Here is a 25,665-nt window from a genome sequence, read left to right on the forward strand (position 1 = left end):
AGGACACCAGGTGACCCACTATTCGAATTGGGTCTGTAAAACCTCTTTCAAGGGGGAATTCTATAGGGAAGACTATGGCACATAAGGGGGCATGACTGCTATGTAGGGGGGCACTGACAAGGGTTGGGAATGATGGAAAGCTTGTGTGCAGAGACTTCTTGTGCAGAGACTTCTTGTGCAGAGACTTCTTGTGCACTAGTTTCCATGTCAATCTGGAAACGGATAGAGAAGGAAAGTGCAATGCAAAATGTTGTAAAAATCTATGGATGGGATGCGATTCCCGGTTGTGAGGAGAAGTTGTGCAACTTTGCACCAGGGCCCATAAATATTTACTTACGGCCTCATCCATATAAAAAAACATCCATTTTTTTTACAGATAGGATAATTTTTCATACATCTATGTGAACAAGGCCTAAGAATCCAGTTATGTCACTGCATACCACGACTGGGCCTTGTAGTACCACCAAATACCACAAACCCCTAATTCGTGTTCCTCAAAAGCAACCCATTTACCCAATTTTTAGGAGTTTTTTATTAATTTTATTCTATAGAACAGAAAGAAAAACAGGTACATAATAAATGGACATAATAAATGGACGGTGTATACTGAGGGATACAGCCATCACCAGACTGTATATACTGTAAACTCTATAACTCTACGTGTTCCATAGAGATTGGTAGTAGAATCATTTCCCTCACTACCTCTAGGGGGAGCCAAAGAGACGGGAGCCGAGAGCAGCCGAATGGAATCCACGGAAAAACCCGAAGCGCCCCTGGCCAGGTATCTCTTACCTGCAGACCACGTGGTCAGGGGGCGGGTCCGACCCATCCCAATGACAAGTCACCAGCCACTGCTAGGCGCCTGCTAGGGGCGCAGCCTGCATTGTATTGGTTCACCTACAGGAGTGCAAAACAAAAAAAGAGGCAAAACCGGCCTCTCCCTCCCCTCCCCCCAACCTGGATCCTCCTGCGGAGTGAGTGCAGGTCCCCAGGGTGTCCTCGTCCATATCTATAGGTGGAGGTGATTCAAGGTGTAGGGTGGTGCTGTATTTGGGGGGGCTTTTCTTTCACTTTTTTTTGGGGGGGAAGGTGAAAGTTTATTATTTTTTTTTATTTTAATCTTTTTTTTGTACATAATTGTTGCTATAACCATCATGACTGCGGTTTCCCCGGATTACCTGGTGATCCTATTCACTACCACTGCGGGGGCAAATTGTGCTAAATTGGGCTCAGACGAGAAGGACGTGATCCAGCTATTGTGGAAGGTCATAGACCTGGCCAACCAGAAGGTGAGTGGCCCCCCAGGAGCCCCCCATGGGGGGCAGCATCGGAACAAAAAAGTTGCAAAATGGAGTCCTGCATGGTGGTGCGGGTGAGCGAGTGCTGAAGCGCCTCTGTGCTGCTTTCTGTTGCAGGTCGGGGAACTGCATGACGTTAAAGTACGACCTGACTACCTGGATTTGACAGAGGAGTGCAAGGAGGCCACCAAAATCGAGGCCGAAAGCTTGTACCTGGCCCCACAGCTGGAGCAAGCCCTGCAGCAGGTGAGACCCCCCCCCCCCTGCACCCCCTCAGGTGCACTTGTGCCTGCCAGTCAGTGTGCGCTTATTAACTCCTTCACTGCTTGGAGCTATAATATATCGACATGTCAACCTGTTGCACCGTTTTTAGGATTTGCGCCACTCTACGAAACGCTGCAGTGTAATGTTATTAACCTAGACTAAAAAAAATGGCGCCTGTTTGGGGGTCCTTTAGGTAAAACTACTATTTCTTGGCTTATGGTATGCAGGGGCAAAAACCGCACCAAAGTGTGCACGTTGCAGAATTGCCACCGTAGGTTTCGTACTATCCATTGCACAGGGTGAAAGTTGCCATGAAAATTGGTTTTTAAAATCCGCACCATAGACCGTCTTAAGGGGGTATTTATTGTTTTGTTTTGTTTTTTTTCGTCTTTCCAATACCTGCACCTAAATTTTATTAAAAAGGTGCAATTGCGTCATGAACGAAGGTCTGCACACGGAAATGTCATTCCAGTGGAGCAATGGAGTCTTGACATGACGGGGATATATATATATATATATATATATATATATATATATATATATATATATATATATATATATATATATACACACACACACACACACTGCGTGTGTACTGGAGAGCATTTACCCCGTGCATGAAAAAGTGCTGCAAAATAAACCGCACCCCCTTCTCCGTAACAATCTCAAAATGATGGCGGGGGGTGATTTTACTGGCAAAACGGGTGTAAATGAATAGTAAATTTTGTGTGATTTCCAAAAAGCAAGAAATAAGGTGCAAAATTAGACAAAAAGTGCTTATAGCTTGATAAAGGCGACCCATTGGGGGCGCCGCATGTCCGTGCTGATGGTCTGTTTTAACAGATGGTCAGAAAAATAGAATACGTCCCATTTTTTGGGGGGCCTATTTAATGGATTCCTCAATTCTGAGGGATCCCTGAAAATGGCTGACCCATAGATGGAAACGGACACTTTGTTCAGTGGTGTGAATGAAGCCTTGCACGGCAGGATTTTCCTGATGAGATTTAGTACAATATAATTGACTTTGCTGGACAATCTGTGACGTGTCTGCCCTGTGTGAACATACGCTAAATTGGTGAAGTTATCCTAGATGGTGCACGCATGGCCTATGTAAATATGGTGGACCTGTCATAGCGTCTGTAGGTGCGAGTCACGTAAAATGTGATAGTTTGTATAGTGTGGCAGATTTTACTTCACATATTGGCAGTGCTGACAAAGGGCGAAAGTATAAATTTGGTGACGCCTATGATCCGATAAATTGAGCATTGTACGCTGGTGGTTCTATATTGCTAGCTTTTGTCGCTATTGCTGCTCCTATCTTTTCCCATACATGTCACCACTTCTTACCTATATTAAAAAGCAGTCACCGTTTTAGGCTATCCGCCATTTTTGCGACCCTTTCCGTAACAAATGGCTAACTAATGCGACCATTTTGACAGCATTGACCCTCAGTCTTTGTATGGAGACATGCCGGTTCTCCTGGATAACAATGATCATGGTAGTTGTCACTACTTCCTTGTTGGTGAGTGAAACGCGTGAGCTCACTTTAACTCCTTCACTGCTAAAGGCCTTATCGCACGTAATCTCATAGGTTTGGTTATCGTGGAGCAATTACGGACATGGCGCTTGACAGGGCTGCCGTATGCTCGTGTGCTGTAACCCTTTCATTGCTATACGTGACTATTTTCAGTGTCCCTGACACAATGGCCGCTTCCAGCTGTAGTCGTTACCTCAGGAAGCGCTTGCTGGTGTCCCTGCTTTTTGTTTCGCACACGAGTTACCATGTTTTTTTTTTTTTGTTGTTGTTGTTGTTGTGTCGAGTCTCCTTACACCCACAGAAAGCCATTAACTAAACAGGTGGCTTGGGTTTGCACAACTCCAGCTGTGGCGTTATCCGCCCATAATCCGTCTGTTGGTAGCTTGTAATCACACGAGGGCCCAGATCCGGGTGGTGCCTTCCTGGAGGTGGGACAGATTAGGCCGGATCACTACCTGACACCTTTGGGAAGTGAAGTCTCCGGTGGTTTTATTCTTTACGTCTCATATTGTTGCTATTAACCTATAGTCCGTTTTTTGGGGTTTTTTTGTTGTTTTTTTTGTCATATTATGGAAATGTAGATTATGGTGGTGAATACATTGTGTGTAGGGTTAATATTCATGTGTGTATATAGATAGATGGATGGATAGCTATATTAAAATATATATATATATATATATATATATATATATATATATATATTATATATTTTTTTTTTCATGGCTACTATTGTTCTCGATGTGAGTATTATATTTCATGCCCCTATTAGCTTCCATATGTTTTCTGGTGAACAATGGAGTGAATGGATATAACACGGACGCAAAATACACTCATGCAAATAAGCCCTTTGTCATGTCTGGTGTGCAGCCCAGGTAATATTCATGGTATCAGTCTGTATTCACACACAGCATTGGGGTAAATTTTTCTTAGTACTTTATCCAGAATATATATATAATATGTGTGTGTGTGTGTGCTTATAAACTATAAAAAGAAATATATATATAAGTTCACATCTGTGCTCGGGGACTCCATTCCCTATTCTGCATTTTTCGGCCAGAAACCCGGCAGACCCCACTATAGTCTGTGACCGCTTTTTAAGCGGATTGGGTTTCCGTTTTTTTTGGACCCGAAGAACAGAAACCCTAATGCAGGTGTGAACCCAGAGTAAATACTTATATGGCCATATCTTTTACTTTCAGATATCTGGCGTAAGAAAAGTTTTTAAACAAAAAACATCAGAAACAGCGTTTCATGCACTACATTTAAGATAATTTATACCAGTTTGGCGCAAATTGTCGCCGAATTCTACGCCAGATACCAGCGGAATCCACATCAAAATCCGCCCCCTCATAATAGAGGTCTATGTAGACCGCTAGAGTTCTTTTTTACTTGAGCGGTTTGTTCCCGCTCACGGAAAAAAGAAGCGACCTGCCCTTTCTTCAGGTGGATTCCGTGGCTGATTCTGTCACGGCGTCCGCCTCGTGTCACCTCCCTCCCGATCCAGAGCGGAAAGCCTCGATGCAATGTGTTCACGCGGACCCCGTGTGAACTAGCCCTAAATCCTCTGCCTCTCCTGCACCTGCGCTTTGTTGATCCCGCTAGACTTTGACTTTCTTGCAGCGGTGGCGTGCTGTACGCCCATGTGACCACTTCAGCCAATCGCTGGCATGTGCGGCATATCCGTGTTACAGCCAGCACGCATAGGTGTATGATACATCGCCATACACACAGGAGGACTCCTGCCTGGAGACAGATTCACCACTTGGCCATTGTATTGTTCTATCACATTAACCCGCAGGCGTTCACATAGGCTTCTTATTTATAAGCTTTTTCAATAATTTACAAATCATCGCTGGCGCATGGAAAAACCGCACATCAGCTCGCCACAAACACAGCGTTTAGTAGTAGTGCACACTCAGGCTTCACTGCTATATCCACTGTTTATCAGACGGCCATTTTGACCAGTTTTCCCCCTTTAAACCAAAATCGCCGCTATGTTTATGACCAGTTATAGATGTCTGGACTGTAAACCGGATCTCCAGGTGTTTTTCGACTGCAGCTCACGACATGCTTAGGCCCCCGGGCGTTGGTGTATAGGCCGCACTTCAAGCCCCCATTTTAAAAATGACCTGAGTATGTATAAGACAGAGATTGAGTCTGATAAAACACAAGTAGGATTTCCCATAGGCTCCCTATAGACCATACAGCAATGTATGGTCTATAATGTATAGTGTATAGATTGGATAATATGAATTTTGTGCTAGTTTATTCTCTTTTAGACCCACCATGCATATTCCTTAGTGCCTGATGAAAACATTAACACCGCTATATGAAGGGTTTGTGTCAGGATTGCATTTATGGATTTGCTAACCTATCCTTGGCATAGGTCATCAACTAAAGATATTCCTGTGTCAGACATCTGGGCCCCTAGGCCGATCAGCTGTTTTAAGAAGCTGCAGTGTTCCGGTGAGCGCTGCAGCCACTCCAGGACTTACAGCACAGCGCTGTAGATTCATATAGTGGCTGTTCCTGGTGTTGGAGCATAGCGCTTTCTCTTGAATGGGACTGAGCTGCGATCAGGCCAGGTGATCGATGAATGTGACATCACATGGCCTGTGAAGTGGAACTGTTGGCATCTGATCTGCGGAGGTCCCAGGTTTTGGACCCCTCACCAGACCAGTCCCAATTGGCGATCTCTTACCTTTTTTTTTTTTTTTTTTCCTGATCTGCCTGGTACAATGAAGGCGTCATCATTGTTTTCATTGCACCCAAGAGCAGACCGGCTGCAGAGGTGACCTGAATAGAAACAGAACATCACAAGCACATCACTTTTTTTATTTTTTTTGTGTATGACAACCCCTTTAAGTTAGTCTGTGATGAAACAGCCCCTTTAAGGAAGCATCTTGCTTTGGAATCCTGTTTTATGCATTATAATATGTAACACATTGAGTAACATTGTAAATAACTTTCTTTACTCTTATTTTAGAGCACATGGTGTCTTCTGCTCCATTTGTTACTAAAGCTCTGTCCGCACCCTTGTACTGTATGTAAAGGGTTACATGGCGCCCCATAGCAATACGTCTTGGGCACGTGCTTTGTATTTTGTTGTTTGGTACGTTGTATGTTGTGCTATGCAACTGCTTGGCACACAACATGTAACTCTATCTATCTCTTTGTATTCGGTGCTTCTAATATGTTAACTCTTAATAGGATTATAGGACAGAAAAATGTCAAACTTGTTTGCTTCTAATGACCCCCTTGATGGAAATTTTTGAAAGGTGGCGTAGTTACCTATAGCAACCATATAACCACCTGAAATATTAGAATGTCCCATGAGAAACACTGAGTTACAATGTATCTGTATGGTCAAGCATTGTGCTTTTTTTAAACTTTTTTTTTTTTTTTTTTTAGATCTCCCATGGGTAGATGTAGTATGTCTTGGGCACCTGGCTTGGGGGAGGGGGGGGGAGAGGTTTACTACCTCATGTCTGCCAGTTTTAAAGAGGACCTTTCATGGGTTTGGGCACAAGCAGTTTTATATACCGCTGGAAAGCCGACAGTGCGCTGAATTCAGCGCACTGTTGGCTTTCCCGATCTGTGCCCCTGGTGAAGAGCTATCAGTCTCGGTACCATAGCCCTTCACAGTCAGAAGGGTGTTCCTGACAGTCAGTCAGGTACGTCCTTCTTCACAGCAGCGCCTATCGCGCTGTACAGTGTGAGTAGGGAGGAACGCCCCCTCCCCTCCTGATAATACTCGTCGTACACGTGCACTGTGAGCAGAGGGAGGGGGCGTTCCTCCCCGCTCACACTGTACAGCGCGATAGGCGCTGCTGTGAAGAAGGACGTACCTGACTGACTGTCAGGAACACCCTTCTGACTGTGAAGGGCTATGGTACCGGTACCGATGGCTCTTTACCAGGGGCACAGATTGTGAAAGCCAACAGTGCGCTGAATTCAGTGCACTGTTGGCTTTCCAGCGGTATATAACACCGCCTGTGCCCAAATCCATGAAAGGTCCTCTTTAAAGGTGGATGAGTCACTTTAAATCATTAGACCTATAAACCATAGAAACCTGGTGTCGTATGAAAGAATAGATTCTCAGCTTCCATATGACACAGAGATTGTGAAACTGTAAAATTTCCAGAGATATCAGCTGCAAACACAATCCGGATGGGGAGACGCTGCTTACAAATGTCAGTCCCAACTATGTCTTCAGCTGCTGATATCTCCGGAAATAACAGCGACAGAGCACCAGTGTCTTAGACGAAAGCTGAGAATTTTCTCTTTCATGTGGCACCAGAGCCATGTTTCTACATTTTATAACACACAAGATATAATGGTATGACGTGACCTCCCCATACACAGCGAGAAGCCAAAATGTCTTAATAAAGCATATGACAGAATGTATGAAGAACGCCAACACTTCCAGAAAATCAAAGGTTATTGGAAAGTTTGGCCAGGGGAGGGGATGTATGTGGCATTATAGTACCAGTAAAGGTTTTATTAGATGCTTGTATATCTGCGTAAAGCTATTATTCCTCTCGGTTAGACACGTTACTGTCATGACCCCGACCCTAAACGCATTGGTTCCACATTCCTGCAGATTATCATAATTATAGCGCTCCTGTCTGTCTCCAATCACACAAGGGTGAGGATACCGCTGTGAGCTACATGTACATGGGCCTATAAATTGTAAGATTATTCTGGAATCTGCGGCAGGTTTGTTGCAGACGTTCCTGTGATGGAATCTGGCTTCTATATATCCGATTGGGGTAGCTTCTATAGAAAATACAAAGGTAAAATTTATTAAACAATGTATGGCAGGTCTTTGGAATAAGAGTGGCACATTTTTGGCGCAAGGCCACTTTGGGAAGGGTAAGCCTGTCTTAATGGGGTTATCTGGTTCTTGAGATTGATGGCCTTTCCTCAGGATAGTTTATTATTAGATCTATGGGGGCTTGACATGTGGGACCCCTGCAGATCACTATATAAACTGTAGCTGTCAGTAGTAATGGGGCAGCGCTGCCTTATAGACAGTTATATGGCAATTGAACACTACGGCTTTCCTTCCCTGCCCCGGTACTGGTGATCAGGAGCGGTCCCGAGTGTCGGACAACCACTGATCTTATATTTGTAGGGTTATAGGTTGGTCTTGATGGACCTGTGCCTACATCCAACTTCATCTACTATGTAACTATTGATGGCCTATCCAGAAGACATTCATGGTTCTATGTTCTACAGTTTGTCTCTTTTACGGTCGACAATGATGGTCCCCAACTGTGGCCCTCCGGCCGCTTGGATGTAGATGTGACTTGTATGGAGTCTTGGCTTTAGGGCCTGTAGTACTTGGATTGAGTGTAAGATGTAGGTACTTGGTATAATGGTCTTTCTTAGGACCTCCACATAATAACTTTCATTCTTCTTGCCTTACAGTTCAACCAGTCAGTAGGAAACGAGATAAACATTGGTGTGGGGACTTCTTTCTGCTTGTGCACTGATGGACAGCTTCACATCAGACAAGTGTTACACCCCGAAGCCTCCAAAAAGGTACGCTGCACAGTTTTTATGAATTTCAGCTCTGTGTCTTCGCCCTTACGCAGATCTCTGTGACTTTTTCCACCAATAGTATGACTGTATAGTATATTAAAGGGTTTGTCCAGAATTAACAATAAACAAAAAAAAAAAAAGTCTGCTTTCTTTGAAAAACCTTACCATGCCTGTCTATGGGGTCCTAGAATTGTGGCTCATCCTCACTGACGTGAATGAAGCTTAGCTGCAATACCACGTGCAACCTGTGCATCGGTGTAGCACTGTTTTTGAAGGAAAAAAAAAGATCTATTTTTCTAATCTTGGACTCTTTTAAAGAAAAACATTTCAGAGTGTTTGGGGCCACTGAATTTCTGGCATGCCATTATGCAGCGGAGTTTCCTGTTCCCGAAATTTTGTGAAATTGGGTTATAACGTGTCAACAGGGTGTCCACACTGGAATATGTGCATTGCACCCAGTGAAGTTGGACAGTACAATCTCGCTTTACTGCACATGACCTTCACATCAGTGACGTCAAGTGTGCAATGTGCGGACTCTCTTTTTGGAAAGTTAAAACCTAATTCTCTACACCTTGCGAGGGCAGACACCTGTAATGTACACAGATTTGGGAGCCTAAATCCTAGTTACACAATGGCCTGCTATCAGTTTAGTGGTCCAAATCATCCCTTTAATGACGTACTAAAATCTGACCTGGTATGACATAGGGCTCAGATGTGGCATTCAGTTAGAATTAGGTAAACATGACCTGCTCGGAGCAGATGGGATTTTACCCCTCCGTCAGTCTGGCTATAATTTGATGCTCTCCAGGGTCTCGTGGTTCTTGAGGACATGGTTGTAGCTGTCACTTTTTTTTTTTTGTAATTTATTTAGTTTTTTTTTTTTTTAAATTTAATATATATATATTTTTTTTCTCTTTTTGATAAGACCTGCAGATGAGTTAATACAATAATGTGCTGGATATTTCCGGCACCTTTTATTCCTGTGTTTGACAACATGAAAAGCTTAGAATAGAATCTCTAATTATAACGTATTACGGAGGCAGCGTCCCCGCGGACCGGGAGATGTTAGATGATCTGTGTTTACACTCGCTGGATAATTTTTTACATTAATTGTTGACTATTTTATTCCATTGAAGCTTATACAAAGTGATAAATGCTCAGATCTTATCTATTGAGTGCTTTGTAATTTTTGGTTTTTTTCCCCCATGTTTTTGTATTTTTGGCTGAAAATAAAATGCATCGGGGGTGGGGAAACACCATGTGATCTCAATCTATAGGAGTCTTTAGCCTGCAGAGTAGGTCGGATGGTCCAGGGTATTGTCTAGCCATAGGATGACTACATTTCAGGGCTTTGGGGTTGGGGCCAGTTTTGGGCGGAGTCCTGATTCCAGCTTCAGACTAAAACTATTTAATAATTTTTTATTATATTATTATAATTGATGTTTGAATGAAGGTAAATGTTAATTAAATGCATTAATTAAATTGGTGATTATGTATTTACTTTTCCTTTACCTCCCTACCAACTCCACAGCCCTGCTTTAAAAAATATTTAATGCGTCGCCAGTCCTTCTGTGTAATACTACTAGTGTGTCTGGTTTTTTAGGTTGCTTATATATACATGACTCATGAGCCAATTACTTTTACTCTCTGCACTTCTTAGAATTCTCCCCTCAAGGTCCTTTCTGATATATAATGTACCGTATGTCACCATTAGCACTGATGGCGGTTATAGTTCATGTCTGAACACACATACGGTATAGTGCATCTATATTATGGGCTGTTGTGCATTCCTTGCAAAACTATTTACTTGACTCAAGGCAACTTTTTAAAGGGCTGGTCTCACCAGAGACCACCCCTTTCAAAATGTTGCATCCCAGCAAACCGATGATTTTTGCAAGGGAACATCTGCAGCCAGCACGCTATTTTGCCCCCAGTAGCCACATGGATCCAGTGGAGGGTCTCCGTTTGGGTCCCCAGTCTATGATCTCCTGCACGTGTGTGTCAGCCTTATTGCCCTGCCAACGACTCTGTTCCATTTGGGCTAGTGGTCAGGGCAGAGACTCTACTCACCTCTCCATTTAGCCAGGAATATAGTGTAAGGGGGGTTATAAAGGACTGAAGGCATGTCTCTTAAAGGGGTTGCTTCACTACCTATAGTTGTGTGCCCCATTAGAGTGACTCCTGTTATGGCGGACCCTAGTGGTCGGTGTATTAGAATGGCTGCCATGTAATACTAAACTTTCCCTGCAGCAGCAGAAATGCCTTTCTTGCTACGGTTTTCCTGGCAAAATCTGCTATTTGCGGAGGGCCTGAGGGATCGGCTGATCGTCCTAGGGGCCACCTTCTTAAAGGGGTTGTCTCTTCAATTCTCTTATGAACCATATGAAGACTTGAAAGCTGTCCCTACAGATCTCCTCTTTCTCTGTACGTTATATGGCCATCTATTGCTTCTGTTTTCCCCAGTGATATCCGCTAATCCTTTTGCCGAAGTCTCCCCCCCCCCCCCCCCCCAAGACAGCCCCAATATTAAGCCACGTTTTAATCCTGTGACACATAATACATCACACTGATATATCTGCCCCAATGTCGTGTGTTGAAAGAGGATCCTGAAAGCCGTTCCCGGTGGAGTGCGCTTTTATTTCCTCTCGACACCTTTTGTAGGTTTAGTGTTTCTTTGTTGCTGCTCTACTCCATGTCGTGGAGGTAATACCTGGCACCGAGCTTGTGTCAATGTGACATTTACCAAAATAGATCTGGCACCGCTCAAACTTGACACTTGTTCACAGTACAAAGCTTCTCTATGGCAGTAGGCATACATCTGCCGCACTGTATGGCTGCATTCACACAGTGCAGATTAGTCTTGGATTTTCAGTATGGGATCGGGCATGACGTATAACAATACATGGGAATGAGATTTCCAAAATCTCTTACTAGTAACGGATTTTCACCTTGTTTTAGAATTTCTGTTCAGGCAGCGGCGCCGATTGCCGCTTATTAGTACTGTATGTGATTGAGGCGGGCAGTGTTACGTTATTGTCAGCAGCAAATCCCTGTTTATATATGGTGATATGCTGCCAAGAGCTGACTTTATACCTTCGTAAAATATTATGGTCAGAGGAATAATAAGCTTTTTGCTCAGCTGGTTGTGGCCATATTTACATGGGGCAATGTTTGGGAATGAACCAGGCCTTTCCAATCGCTATAAACCACTGCCGAGCTTGGAACAACTGGTGGCCACAAGTTCTGACCACTAAGCTGGGACGTACAGAAATACGATGGCCACTGCCCTATCCTGTTTCTGTAACCTCTTTAGAGGTGAATGGAGCTATAGGAGCAGTATAACACATCTGCAACTGGAAACTATGCAGTATATCGGTACTATGCTGTTTCCGTAGCTCCCAGATACTGAAACTGTGTAGACAATCGTTGCTTCCCGTTCCATAAGTGGACAATTTTTCCTGTCCGGCAAGCTGGGAATAACCTTTTAAGTATCCCGTGTAACTTTAAGTTAAGTCTATTGTGGTTCTTAAAAATTAAGACCCATATAGGGCTCTCAATGTACATTTTTCCCTATTAGTATGTCTTTGGAGTATGGGAGGAAATCTTTGCAAACACAGGGAGAACATACAAACTCCTTGCAGATGTTTTGTCCTTGGCAAGATTCGAACCCAGGACCATAGCACTGCAAGGCCACCGTGTTGCCCAGGTTGAGCATTCTTGATATCACTAACTCATCTAATGTAAAGTAAAGGGAAGGCGTTCGGTAGGGGATCTCTTGTGGTGGTCTCCTTGTGTCAGACAGGGTTACAATAGAAGATAACACCACTGACTTATCATTCTATCCACTACTGACTATAAATGATATCGCAGCTTTTCTACTCCCTGCACATAACATGTCTACAAAGCTCACCCATAGACCTCACTGAGTTTTGCTCCAGATTACTGCTGCCTATGGTCATGAGACTGCTGTAAAGCAGATCACTAAATGCTGTAAATAGAGCAGAGGAGAAGCTCTGGCAAGATGGCTGCCTCCATAATCAGTACAGAAAATAGAATAAAAAATAAATAAAATCTATAATCGGGAAATAAAAACGGATTAGAAAAAAAATTGTTTTCAATTTAAAAATTGAGATTTTAAATTTCTGTGCTAGACCCCTCCAAGTACCAGTGCCTAGAAGTGACCGCTACCACTGCGTTCCCTACCCCTCCTTGTCTAAATATCACCTAGTAGAAATCGCTGAAGAGGATATTAGACGTAACCAGGATCGTACACGTGGACAACTAAATCCTCATTGTCTTCCTTTTGCTTCTGGCCATGCAGGTGCATCAGAAAGCGAGATGGTCACGGCGAGGTTGACTAGCACGACTGGTTTCTCTGCTTGGCGTTGTGTTAGAATGAGCTTAATGTCTCGAAAACGCCACTGAAACAAAAGTGGATTGTTCTTTTATCTGTAGCTGGTGCAAGCGCGATGTAGAGGGAGACTCTCCAAGTAATCTCCGCTTTGGTGATTATTCACATTACCTGGAGCAGTAGCTTCATTGCCTGACAGCGAAACCATGTAGTGAAAAAAAAAAAAAAAAAAAAGGAAGAATTTGCCCCAAATTTATCAAATGTCACCAAATGCTTGATAAGTTACAGTGGATGAAATTTGGAGCTCAGCCGTCCAGGTATGCTACATGTGCCCACTTTTCCATTCAAATTGTGAGTAGCACAGAAATCAAAAAGTTGCCAATTTTTTTTTGCTTCAAATGAGTTAAAAAATAAAAATAAAAAAAAAGTTGCAAATCCCAGCTTTGTGGGTTTTTTTGTTTTATTTTTTCTACAGTGTTTGACTTTAAGTATACCACGTGATTTCTTTAGGGGCTTTTTGGGCTGGATATTGACACGGAATCAGTGTCAGAATCCGGCTCCAAAAAACTCCTCCCATTGACCTGCCTCTTCTTGCTGCAGATTCTGCAGCGGAACCCACCGCAGCGTCCGCGGCACGAGCACTCCCTCCCCACTACCGTAGGACCATTCCTATGGGCCTAATCCAGAGCGGAGTGCTGCGACTGGATGCCAGTGCACTGCACCGTTTTTATGGACCAGATTCTGAGGTGGCCTCCAAGTCAAAATCCAGTCCAAAAATCCCCGTGTGAACCCGACCTTTTTTGCGTCTTTTGTTTCTGTGCGTACAGGCAGAATAGCTTTTATCTAGTTTTATGAGACTCTTTAGGGTGTGGTGTAATAAATGACTCCGATCCAGTGATGTGTCTGTGACTACATGAATATATTGAAAGTTAATTCTCTTCATATTAGGTAGAGGAGATTAAATACTGAAATGAGGGATTGGCACTGGGTCAAGGTGGAGGCCATTGTAGTGAAGGAATCTTCCATCAGAGGTGGGGCCAATAATATATTCCAGTCCATAGACTAGGCCGGGTATTGCAGCTTACCCTTATTCAAGTAATACGGACTATAGCCTATGGACACCAGGAGCCCTAATAATGTCATACAGCTAGGGCTGTGCAAGTAATCCATCAAATTTGATTCAAATTTTTTTTTTTTATAATCTTTGATTCTGATTTTCACCAGAACCATGAAATCTGTTAGCCGTGCCCTGGAGGCTGAGATATTCCATGCAGGCTTTGTCCTTTCGTAGCAAAGTAGTCAGTAATGGGGTGATAGGACAAGGATGTCTTATATATCTGACACTGTCTCCCAGCTCACTGATCTTTTTGAAAAATTTTAAAGGGGACCTTTCACTTCCTCTGGATCCGGCAATATTACTTACTGCTTGAAAGTGCACGGTCAACCATACCAGTATTCGCCTGGGTGCTGGAGATATTGGTGCTGTTAGTTTCTGCACCGATATCCCTTCACTGTCAGAAGGCGGGTCTTACAGCCTAGTGTCATCGCTGTATAAAATATTGTGTATCATATATAATTGTCAAATAACTTGTTATAAAAATTGTAAAATTAGAACCCAAATTTGATATAAATTTTGTATTTTTTGGGGAGAATATGGCATTTCCCTCTTTTATGTCGGAAGTGCAATTGTTACCTTTGAGTCGGTTTCTAGATAAGCTATGACAGCGATGCTTTGTCCGTTCCGTCGTGTATAATCCTCCGTTAATGATAAGCCAATGACCAGAGATCTTCCACCATGTTAGACTGCTTTGTGCTATACAACCTTCTCAGTGACCAGGTAGCAGAAGAATTGGCCACATAGGAGCAAATATGGCTGACAATGGTAGTTGTCAGAAAGCTACTTCCTATCTGGAAAAAACTATAAATTTGGAGCCGAAACGTTGAATTTACAAGGGCGGGTATACAATTAGGGTTCATTGCTGGGTGATTGTAGTTTTGCTTTACAGCAGATTCAGGGAGGGGAGAGTAGATCAGCTGTAACCTCTATATTATCAGTAGTGATTGCAACAACTTGAGTCTATTCGGTTTAGTGGTCAGAGTGAAAAGTGCAGAATTTAGTACTTGATTAAAAAAAATAATGTGGATAATTTTTAAAAATCTAATTCTAAAATGCTTTTAACTTGGTTTAAAAGATTTTTGGCGACACGTTCCCTTTAAAACTGACAATGGCCCCATCTTTCGGAGATGTTCTGGGTGCTTACTCCAAACTGTTCTCTTCCACCATGTATCAAGTAACCACCTGTGACACTTGTGCAAACAGGAGACAAGTTCAGTTGGCCAAACATAGTTTGTTACCTGATGTGTGAACAAGGAATTGCCGGTAGCGTTCCAGCCCGTTGTAGGATCCTAGTTATCGATGTGTTCCTTGGGCTGTGTTCCCACCTATTGTGGGCACTATTCACTCCATTATCTGCAAGCGTAACGTAGACTCCATTATAACTCTGTGAGATTCATGATCTGAAAATGGATCCATCAAATTGATTGCTTCGGCGAGGAAGGACTAGGCAGTGGTGTGAATAGAGCCATACATGTGCATGGAGATATTCTCTATTAGGCCTTGTTCACACGGGGCACGGGACTGCCTATTTTGGTCCTGATTCTGATTAGAATTGGACCAAAATGCGACTGTCGCGGCTTCTGACTGTCGCGGCTTCTGACTGTCGCGGCTTCTGACTGTCGCGGCTTCTGACTGTCGCGGCTTCTGACTGTCGCGGCTTCTGACTGTCGCGGCTTCTGACTGTCGCGGCTTCTGACTGTCGCGGCTTCTGACTGTCGCGGCTTCTGACTGTCGCGGCTTCTGACTGTCGCGGCTTCTGACTGTCGCGGCTTCTGACTGTCGCGGCTTCTGACTGTCGCGGCTTCTGACTGTCGCGGCTTCTGACTGTCGCGGCTTCTGACTGTCGCGGCTTCTGACTGTCGCGGCTTCTGACTGTCGCGGCTTCTGACTGTCGCGGCTTCTGACTGTCGCGGCTTCTGACTGTCGCGGCTTCTGACTGTCGCGGCTTCTGACTGTCGCGGCTTCTGACTGTCGCGGCTTCTGACTGTCGCGGCTTCTGACTGTCGCGGCTTCTGACTGTCGCGGCTTCTGACTGTCGCGGCTTCTGACTGTCGCGGCTTCTGACTGTCGCGGCTTCTGACTGTCGCGGCTTCTGACTGTCGCGGCTTCTGACTGTCGCGGCTTCTGACTGTCGCGGCTTCTGACTGTCGCGGCTTCTGACTGTCGCGGCTTCTGACTGTCGCGGCTTCTGACTGTCGCGGCTTCTGACTGTCGCGGCTTCTGACTGTCGCGGCTTCTGACTGTCGCGGCTTCTGACTGTCGCGGCTTCTGACTGTCGCGGCTTCTGACTGTCGCGGCTTCTGACTGTCGCGGCTTCTGACTGTCGCGGCTTCTGACTGTCGCGGCTTCTGACTGTCGCGGCTTCTGACTGTCGCGGCTTCTGACTGTCGCGGCTTCTGACTGTCGCGGCTTCTGACTGTCGCGGCTTCTGACTGTCGCGGCTTCTGACTGTCGCGGCTTCTGACTGTCGCGGCTTCTGACTGTCGCGGCTTCTGACTGTCGCGGCTTCTGACTGTCGCGGCTTCTGACTGTCGCGGCTTCTGACTGTCGCGGCTTCTGACTGTCGCGGCTTCTGACTGTCGCGGCTTCTGACTGTCGCGGCTTCTGACTGTCGCGGCTTCTGACTGTCGCGGCTTCTGACTGTCGCGGCTTCTGACTGTCGCGGCTTCTGACTGTCGCGGCTTCTGACTGTCGCGGCTTCTGACTGTCGCGGCTTCTGACTGTCGCGGCTTCTGACTGTCGCGGCTTCTGACTGTCGCGGCTTCTGACTGTCGCGGCTTCTGACTGTCGCGGCTTCTGACTGTCGCGGCTTCTGACTGTCGCGGCTTCTGACTGTCGCGGCTTCTGACTGTCGCGGCTTCTGACTGTCGCGGCTTCTGACTGTCGCGGCTTCTGACTGTCGCGGCTTCTGACTGTCGCGGCTTCTGACTGTCGCGGCTTCTGACTGTCGCGGCTTCTGACTGTCGCGGCTTCTGACTGTCGCGGCTTCTGACTGTCGCGGCTTCTGACTGTCGCGGCTTCTTTACGGACTAGAAAAACTGACATGTGAATAGACCCATAGACATTCATGGGTGGGTCATTCCGTGTCAAGTGAACCAATGATTTTTCCCTCTATATTTTTAATTCTTTTGAAATTTTGTCATTTGGTAATAGTGTGTCAGAGAATGCAAAATGTGAAAGAAAAAAAAAATTCTAGAAATTTTTTTGGATTTTTAATTGATTTTCAAAGCTTAGTGCGAATTTCGGTGTTTCCTGCCTTTACATTTCTCCTCATAACTTAGGCTAGAAAAAAGATAGAGAAACAAAATAAACGCCATTCTACTCAGAACTATACAGGCTTTCACCAAATATGTCACAAGAGTATCTTTGTTAATATTTTACCCATGTGAACGCAAACGCAAAATTTTAAAACGCATTTCCGAAAAAAAACGTTTTATTTAAAAATTTAAAAAAAATGCACATGGGCCTGCTATGCCCTTAGCCACATCTGCACCAAAATTCAAGTTGGGATCGCGATGGGATAATATTTTAAAATATAACTATTACAGTGTCATTCCGAAAATCTTGAATTCAGATCTGTTCAGCCTGTGGACAGTGAAGTCCATGAAGTGGTAGAAGGCGGCACAAGATTGGCAATGGATGACATAACTGGTTATGTGACCTGTGAATATGATCGGCGCTGGTGGCTGGCTACTGTACTCTCCAAAGATTGTGAAAATGGACACAATAAAATTGACTTTTTTGCATCCTTCTGGTCCAGCACCATCCTTTGTGTATCCAAGAAAACCAGACATTTTACAAGTCAACAAAAATCAGATATTAACTCAGGTGGAGCCTAACACCATGACAGGCCGTACATACTCTGACACAAAAGGAAATGGCCATTGCTAGTAAGCGCTTATGGACAAGATTACATTTCACTCACTAGAAAGGACAAATTGATGATAAAAGGCCAGTAGTTTAAAAATGTCCTATTAATTGTTGGATTAGTTCATATTTTATAGAATGAGGATTTATCTACTGGACTATTTTTCTTAATAAATTACATGTTTAGTGATATAATAAAAAAAACAATTGTTACATGTAGAAATAGGTGTTATAAATATTGGTTCTTGTACTCTTGTTAACATATAATTAGGATGAGACTATATAGAAAATCGCACTTGAGGATATGAGCAGCTTTTTTCTTTCGGTTTGTTCAATGCATTCAGGTTGAAAATGCTGGACAAGTTGTGTTATGATAAGATGTATTTATTCTGGCACTTATGGGATTTGTTTTTTGTTTCTCTTTATTGTTGCATATAAATGTTGAATTCAGCAAGTTGTAATTTGAAAAGAAAAAAGGAAGAAGCTCACACAAACATAAAATCAGATGATTCAAGGCTTAAAAAAAAAATAAAAAAGAATTGATCCCAATTTGGTCCCAAGTTGAAAACCTGTACAAATATAACCAAGAACACAAGTAACACAAATGCATTTTTTCACAATTTTAGAACATACGTTTTTTTTCACAATTGCGCATCAAAACTTTGAATTTGATTTCTCCAAAACAAAATATAAAGAAACATCGTCTTGTGACATATCAAATGAAAGCCGGCACCGCTCTGAGAAAAATGATGCCTCTCCCACCTATTTATCTTAATTCTAGCCCAAGATATGTTAAAAAATGTAAAGCCATACCAGGCCAAAATTCACACTTTTTCAAAACTTTAGAAGTCTATAAAAAATTAACTGAAGAAAAAAATTCAAAACTTTTTATTTGTAATTAACTTAAGTTGTACTTCATAAAAAATAAAAATAAAAAAAATCTAAAGATGTCAGGTAAAAAAAATATTCCTATTTGGATCACTTGATATGGAATGACCCGGGTTTTAAAGTGGGCATGTGGCACCGCACAGCCATTATTCACTGTCATGTGAATAAATCCAACATCCTGGTGGTGGAAATTGTAGACCTTTGGTGCAGGTTCACACGCAGCAGACATTTGTGCGAGAGAGACAATTCCATGAGAGTTGCTTGGGTTCACATTCTGCACCATGTGCATGACTGTGAATGTCACATCGAGAGAAATTGAACAGTCAGAGAAACCTTTCCAAAAATTTTGCTGTGGGAGGCAACATGGTGGCTCAGTGGCTAGCACTGCAGCCTTGCAGCGCTGGAGTCCTGGGTTCGAATCCTGCCAGGAACAACATCTGCAAGGAGTTTGTATGTTCTCCCCGTGTTTGTGTGGATTTCCTCCCATTCTACAAAGACATACTGATAGGAAAATAAAAGTACATTGTGATCTCTATATGGGGCTCACAATCTACATTAAAAAAAAAAAAAAAAAATTCTGCTGTGTGCGAATTGGCTCTTAACATGAAACCTGTGTAATGAACCACGCGGTTTGTTTTATACATTTTGTGGCCTTGTGCATAACAGAAGTTTGACTTTTCTTTTTTTCTTTACAGAATATTCTCCTTCCTGATTGTTTTTATTCCTTCTTTGACTTGAGGAAAGAGTTTAAGAAATGCTGCCCAGGATCCAGCGAAATAGGCGACCTCGATGTCACAGCGATGGCGAGTTGTATCCTTTCCATAAATGCTGATGTGGCCTTCACTATGGTAATGGCGGCCGAGCAGGGAAATTGCTCCACAGCATTGGTGTTTATTATAGGAGTAGCAGAGATTACGGCCACACCCAGGGTCTTAAAGGGCTTGTCCCATCAAGACCATCCCTTTTAAGGCTGCTCAGTTCTTGAAGGCTATTATAGTAAAAAAAAAAAAAAAAAAATTTAAAAATCATATTTTTATTTTTTTATGGCCCCATAGACTTGATTGACTCAGAAGATAAAACAATTTGCACAATTCTTTGTCATGGACTGCGCTTGCGACAGAAAATTTGTTAGTGTGAAAGGACCCATAACCATAGCTCGGGGGCCCCTGATAATTCTCTGGAGTGTGAGCCATTCCTGTTCTACATGGACAACTATTCATGTGAATGGCCACGTGACAATGTAAGGTCACCCAAAAGTGACCGCGTCTCTTCCCTCTGCGATCCTCCATTTGCAAGGAGTCTATATTAAAGGGTTGGTTGTTGGCGTGACATTCCCTTTTAGTTATTATAAGAACATAACCATGTTGTAGGTCATCACGCACCTTGGCAATTTCAGTGTTATATAATACCCTTATCCCGGGCTATCCTACTAAGCAGACGAATATAAAATAGAGGGACGGATCCTGCACAGGGTGAAGCCATTCACTGTATACAGGTGACTGCCGGGCTCCTGGTTCTGATTTTGTTGTGCCCCACAGGCTTCGGGCCCTATCCCTGACCATAAATGTAATTTTTTTTTTTTTTAATGATGTGCAGACGTAGCAGTGTGAACCCGAACCTCTGCAATTGGTTAACCTGCTGCAGCATGATGTCTTATTACAAAAACCCAGTGAATTGAATGTTTTTCCAATGACTTTTCATTGTTTTTTGTTGTCTTCTGTGATAAGATATCGCGCTGCAGCAGTTTAACCAATTGCAGAAGTTCAAGTTAACGCTGCTACATTCGAATGTGCAAAATAACAATGCAAAAAAAAAAAAAAATTCCTAGTGTTCTGACCTGATGGAAGGCAATTCAGATTGCTTTATCAAGGGCTGTATTTGCACATCCAATCTCGAATGCAGCGAATATCTGGAAAGTGTTGCTGCCGTGTTCACAGCCTGTAACAGGAGTTTTACTCTGACACTCCTCTGTTGATTCTTGTCATGTGCTATATCCGTGTTCTTTGTCCTGCAGAGAAACTTTTTTTTTTCCCCCCTCCTCCTTTGTGTTTTAAATAGCCATGAAATTGTTCACCCCGGTGAGCCTAGACAAATATATTAGGGAATGGCATAGGTGACAATGACCTAACAGTGGTGGTGATACAGGAAAGCGAGCGACCCTGTAAATCCATCAAGAGACTGCGGACCCCGTTATAATCCAGGCACTGGTATGTAAATTGGACCCTCAATAAACCAAAAACTGTCCTGTGTGTGAAATCCCCAAATGCTCTGCTATCCTATTAATATTATAAATGTGAAAGTTTGTGTGTTTGGGTGTTTGCATGTTCGGATGTTTGTTCCTCAATCACGGAAAAACCGCTCCACCGATTTGGCTGAAATTTTCCACAAACATAGTTAATACACTCGATTAAACAATAGGCTACTTTTCGTCACAATAGCGCACATACGTTTGTGCCAGGACCCCCACAAAACCCAAACTCACACCACTATCTCTGCAATCTCACACACTTTGGACCATAGCAAGCCACAAAATTCATATTGCCCTCTCCAGCCTCGCCCCTAACCCCACACAATCTCATACACATATACTTTACCACTTTGCCCCTCACCCTAACGATACTCCAGGAGGCGCTCTTTAACGCTCCGGAGCAGCCATGTTTGCCGACCCCCACCGCTCTGACAATCCGCGACACCGCCCACCCATGTCAATACCCCTAGGCGGTCTAATAAATGCAAAAAAAAAAAGTTTAAAAAAAGTAAAAAAAAATATAAAAAAAAATAATAAAAAGGATTAAAAATTCAAATCACCCCCCTTTCCCTAGAACACATATAAAAGTAGTTAAAAACTGTGAAACACATACATGTTAGGTATCCCCGCGTCCGAAATCTCCCGCTCTACAAAGCTATACAAATATTTTTCCTGTTCGGTAAACGCCGTAGTGGGAAAAATGGTCAAAAGTGCCAAACCGCCATTTTTTCACTGTTTTGATTCTGCTAAAAATTTGAATAAAAAGTGATCAAAGCAATAACATTTCCCGAAAATGGTAGAACTACAAAGTACACCCGGTCCCGCAAAAAAAGACGCCCTATACATCCCCGTACACGCATGTATAAAAAAGTTACAGCTGTCGGAATATGGCGACTTTTCAAAAAATAATTTTTTAACAGTTTTGGATTTTTTTTAAGGGGTCAAAATGTAAATAAAACCATATAAATTTGGTATCCCCGGAATCGTAACGAAACACAGAATACAGGGGACATGTCATTTTGGTTGCACAGTGAACGCCGTAAAACCAAAGCCCGTAAGAAAGTCGCAGAAATGCATTTTTTCTTCAAATCCATTCTGAATTTTTTCCCTGCTTCCCAGTACATTATATAGAATAAATAATGGTGACATCATGAAGAAAAATTTGTCCCAGGAAAAATTAAGGCCTCATATGGCTCTGGGAGCGGAGAAATAAAAAAGTTATGGGGTTTAGAAGGAGGGGAGTCAAAAACAAAAATCAAAAAATGCCATCGGCGGGAAAGGGTTAACTTCAAATACTTCTGTCCCAAAGTCACTATGTAAAGTTTCTCACAACTCCGTATATATAGCAGCTCAAATACAAAGTAACTTCAACACAAAAGTCTCATGTATTCTCTGAATTACAGAAAAAACAAGATACAAAGTTACATTTCATATCCCATACCTTATACACAGTACGAAAACCTTACCCGCGCCTGTATATACCCACTGCTACAATCACCGCAGACGAAGTCGCGGGTACCAGCTAGTATACATATATAACAGGGTTAACCTGAACTTCTGCAAAGGGTTAAACTGCGGCAGTGAGATATCTTATCATGGAAGACAACAAAACTAATGAATAGTCATTGGAAAGGTTTTTCAATAACTTTTTTTCATTGTTTTTTTTAAGCTCTCTTGCTGCAGCAGTTTAACGCATTGCAGGAGTTCAGGTTAAGTCTGCTACATCTGGTTGTCTTGCAGTCACAGTGATATAACATTGATGCGAATTGCATAAATAACAGCTCCCTAATTTTTGTAGATGACCTTTCGTTGAAGGCAACCAATGAGAGTGCTGGAGTTGGACCCCTAATGATCTCCTACTGCTGGCCAAAGATGGGTCATCCGTTGTAAAGTCCTGACTCTAACAAAAACCACAGCTTTTCTGCAACCTCAGTCCTAAGTGGGTTTTTTGTGCTAAAAATATTTTTGACCTATCCTAAGGATAGGTTGTCAGTTATGAAATATGTGGGGGTTCCTATATCCGATGCCCCCACTGATCCGCTGCCTTTCACTTGAAAGGGAACTAAGCTGCAGTACCTGATTTGGCCACTACAGAGAACAGGGCTGTCTGCTTCCAGCTCCATTTTCTGTATACCAGGTATTAACAAATTAATCGATGTAGCGTTCATTTGCTTATGTAAGCTTTGGGATTATACAAAATAAATCCCATAATTGCCTCACATTCACACTTCTGGATATCTTAATATTTATTTCCATCCACGTCTTACCTTAGCACAAAAGGCTGTAACAAACTCTTGGTATTTCCAGTCTTAAAAGCCATAAATTGCGAAAATATTGACCTGTCAGGGTTTTTTTTTTCCCAATATATGTTATTTTATTGTGTCCTGCTGCTTGGCGACCTAGGCCTTTTTTCATAGTCTTATCTAAGAAACAGAATCTATCAAGGTTTGGCACAATGTTCCTTTAGTTGTTCCACCCCAAGCTGTTACTGACATGCCAAGTAAAATAAGAGTGGCACAGCGTGGCACCGCGCACCTTACCTGCTGGTTATAGAACCTTTCAGATAAGGGGGCGATTCTGATAACTGTAATAAATCTGTATTTCCTGCCCCCCTGACCCTGTGGTGTTTGCACACTTAGTCTGGACTACGGTTCAGTTTAGAGGGATCGGGGTTAGCCATATCCATCCTTAGCCCATGAGAATCTAAACATTGCCAAAAAAAACAAGTACATCATATTAGATTCTGTGTAGAATATGAAGATATAAACTGTCCTCCACTAGAAGATATTGGTAAGGCTGGAGTGAAGATGCATTTCAACAATCTAGAACTTTTTGTTGGGTTTTGTCCGGGACGGCCTTAGTGTAGCTAAGACTCTCCCACTTCCAATTGAAGTATGGTCGGGATGTAAGTCCCATGCATGTATATAATCCTCCCAAGTAGAAGACATCTGCTGTAAGAAGAGGAAGACATTAATGATAGGCGCTAATAAGATCTGTCATCTCGTTCAAGAAGGAACTTTGTACTTCTAGTAAAAAATTTCAAGTGGATATTTTTGAACGCACAAGAAAACTCCACACCTTGTGATGATATTTGCTATGCCTCTATTGCGTTATCTCTTGGCAGAGCTGGTTAGTGCAGAACCTATTTACCCTGGAGCTGATCTGCCCTTCACGCCTCTCCATAGACTATCGGCCTTTCTTTCATGTACAGATATTTCACATTGGATGGCGGCGAAGTCCTACGTCATAAAAGTAATTACAACCAGGCAATTTGGAGTTTGCAGGTATTCTGCTTCCCATTGGGGTAATCTCTTATTTTAAAAAATTTCAGTGTCGGAAAGTTAAAAGTTTTTTTTCATTGAACATAACACGCCCGCGCTGGACTGCCTGGTCTGCTGTCTTGAACCTCTTTGGTTATTGAATGTATAGAAGGAAATGGGGAGTTGTTCCCTATGGGAGCTTTTGGAAATGTTCTCTTTTCCCTTATGTTGATTAAAAAAGAACAAAAATATCTCCAAAATGTTTTCAATGGGCTTTAGACCTCATGCAGATGACCATGAAAAAATGGCTGTGTGATGGTTGTTTTTAGGAAATTGATTTTAATGGGGCAATTCAGGTGTCTGTTTTTAATGGTCCATATTATTGGTCTATCGAAATAGAACGTGTCCCGTTTTTTTTAGTCTGTATTATGAATCTGTCAATAGACTATGGTCTGAGGGAACGGCTTCCCTAAGGATATAAAACCGCCTGGGAAATAATTGATGCTACATCAGTTTTTCATGGGCATCTTTAGAGTCTTTGTATGTGGTATTGAAATACAGCTCAATGGTGGTGACGATCTCTTGTCTTGATCAGCTGCCAATGAATATGACCATAAATACAGGAACTTTCTATGGTCTGGGACTTGTAAGAAACCAGCCATGATGTCCTTCTTGTGGATAGGTTATCAAGCAGGGACACTAACATGTATGAGAAGATAACCTGACCACAATAAGGACATCATGGCTGGTTATCAGGAAGGGACACTACATGTATGAGAAGATAACCCAACCACAATAAGGACATCATGGCTGGTTATCAGGAAGGGACACTACATGTATGAGAAGATAACCCCACCACAATAAGGACATCATGGCTGGTTATCAGGAAGGGACACTACATGTATGAGAAGATAACCCAACCACAATAAGGACATCATGGCTGGTTATCAGGAAGGGACACTACATGTATGAGAAGATAACCCAACCACAATAAGGACATCATGGCTGGTTATCAGGAGGACACTACATGTATGAGAAGATAACCGGACACAATAAGGACATCATGGCTGGTTATCAGGAGGACACTACATGTATGAGAAGATAACCGGACACAATAAGGACATCATGGCTGGTTATCAGGAGGACACTACATGTATGAGAAGATAATCAACCATGATCTCCTTATTGTATCCGGGTTATCTTCTCATACATGTAGTGTCCTCCTGATAACCAGCCATGATGTCCTTATTGTGTCCGGGTTATCAGGAGGACACTACATGTATGAGAA

General features: G+C 42.9%; 1 protein-coding gene across 2 annotated transcripts in view; it reads left to right on the top strand.

The window, feature by feature from the left end:
• Positions 1–973: 973 nt before the first annotated feature.
• Positions 974–25,665, top strand: part of ESRP1 (epithelial splicing regulatory protein 1) — a 45,409-nt gene continuing 20,717 nt past the window's right edge. For both annotated transcript variants that reach the window (XM_075270261.1, XM_075270263.1), the window contains exons 1-4: positions 974–1,289; positions 1,416–1,544; positions 8,533–8,646; positions 19,565–19,679. In XM_075270261.1, coding sequence (XP_075126362.1) covers positions 1,155–1,289; positions 1,416–1,544; positions 8,533–8,646; positions 19,565–19,679 — 493 coding nt within the window. In that variant the 5' untranslated portion in view covers positions 974–1,154. The remainder of the gene's footprint in view (positions 1,290–1,415; positions 1,545–8,532; positions 8,647–19,564; positions 19,680–25,665) is intronic.

This window comes from Leptodactylus fuscus, chromosome 4, assembly GCF_031893055.1.
Source record: "Leptodactylus fuscus isolate aLepFus1 chromosome 4, aLepFus1.hap2, whole genome shotgun sequence".
Taxonomy (NCBI): domain Eukaryota; kingdom Metazoa; phylum Chordata; class Amphibia; order Anura; family Leptodactylidae; genus Leptodactylus; species Leptodactylus fuscus.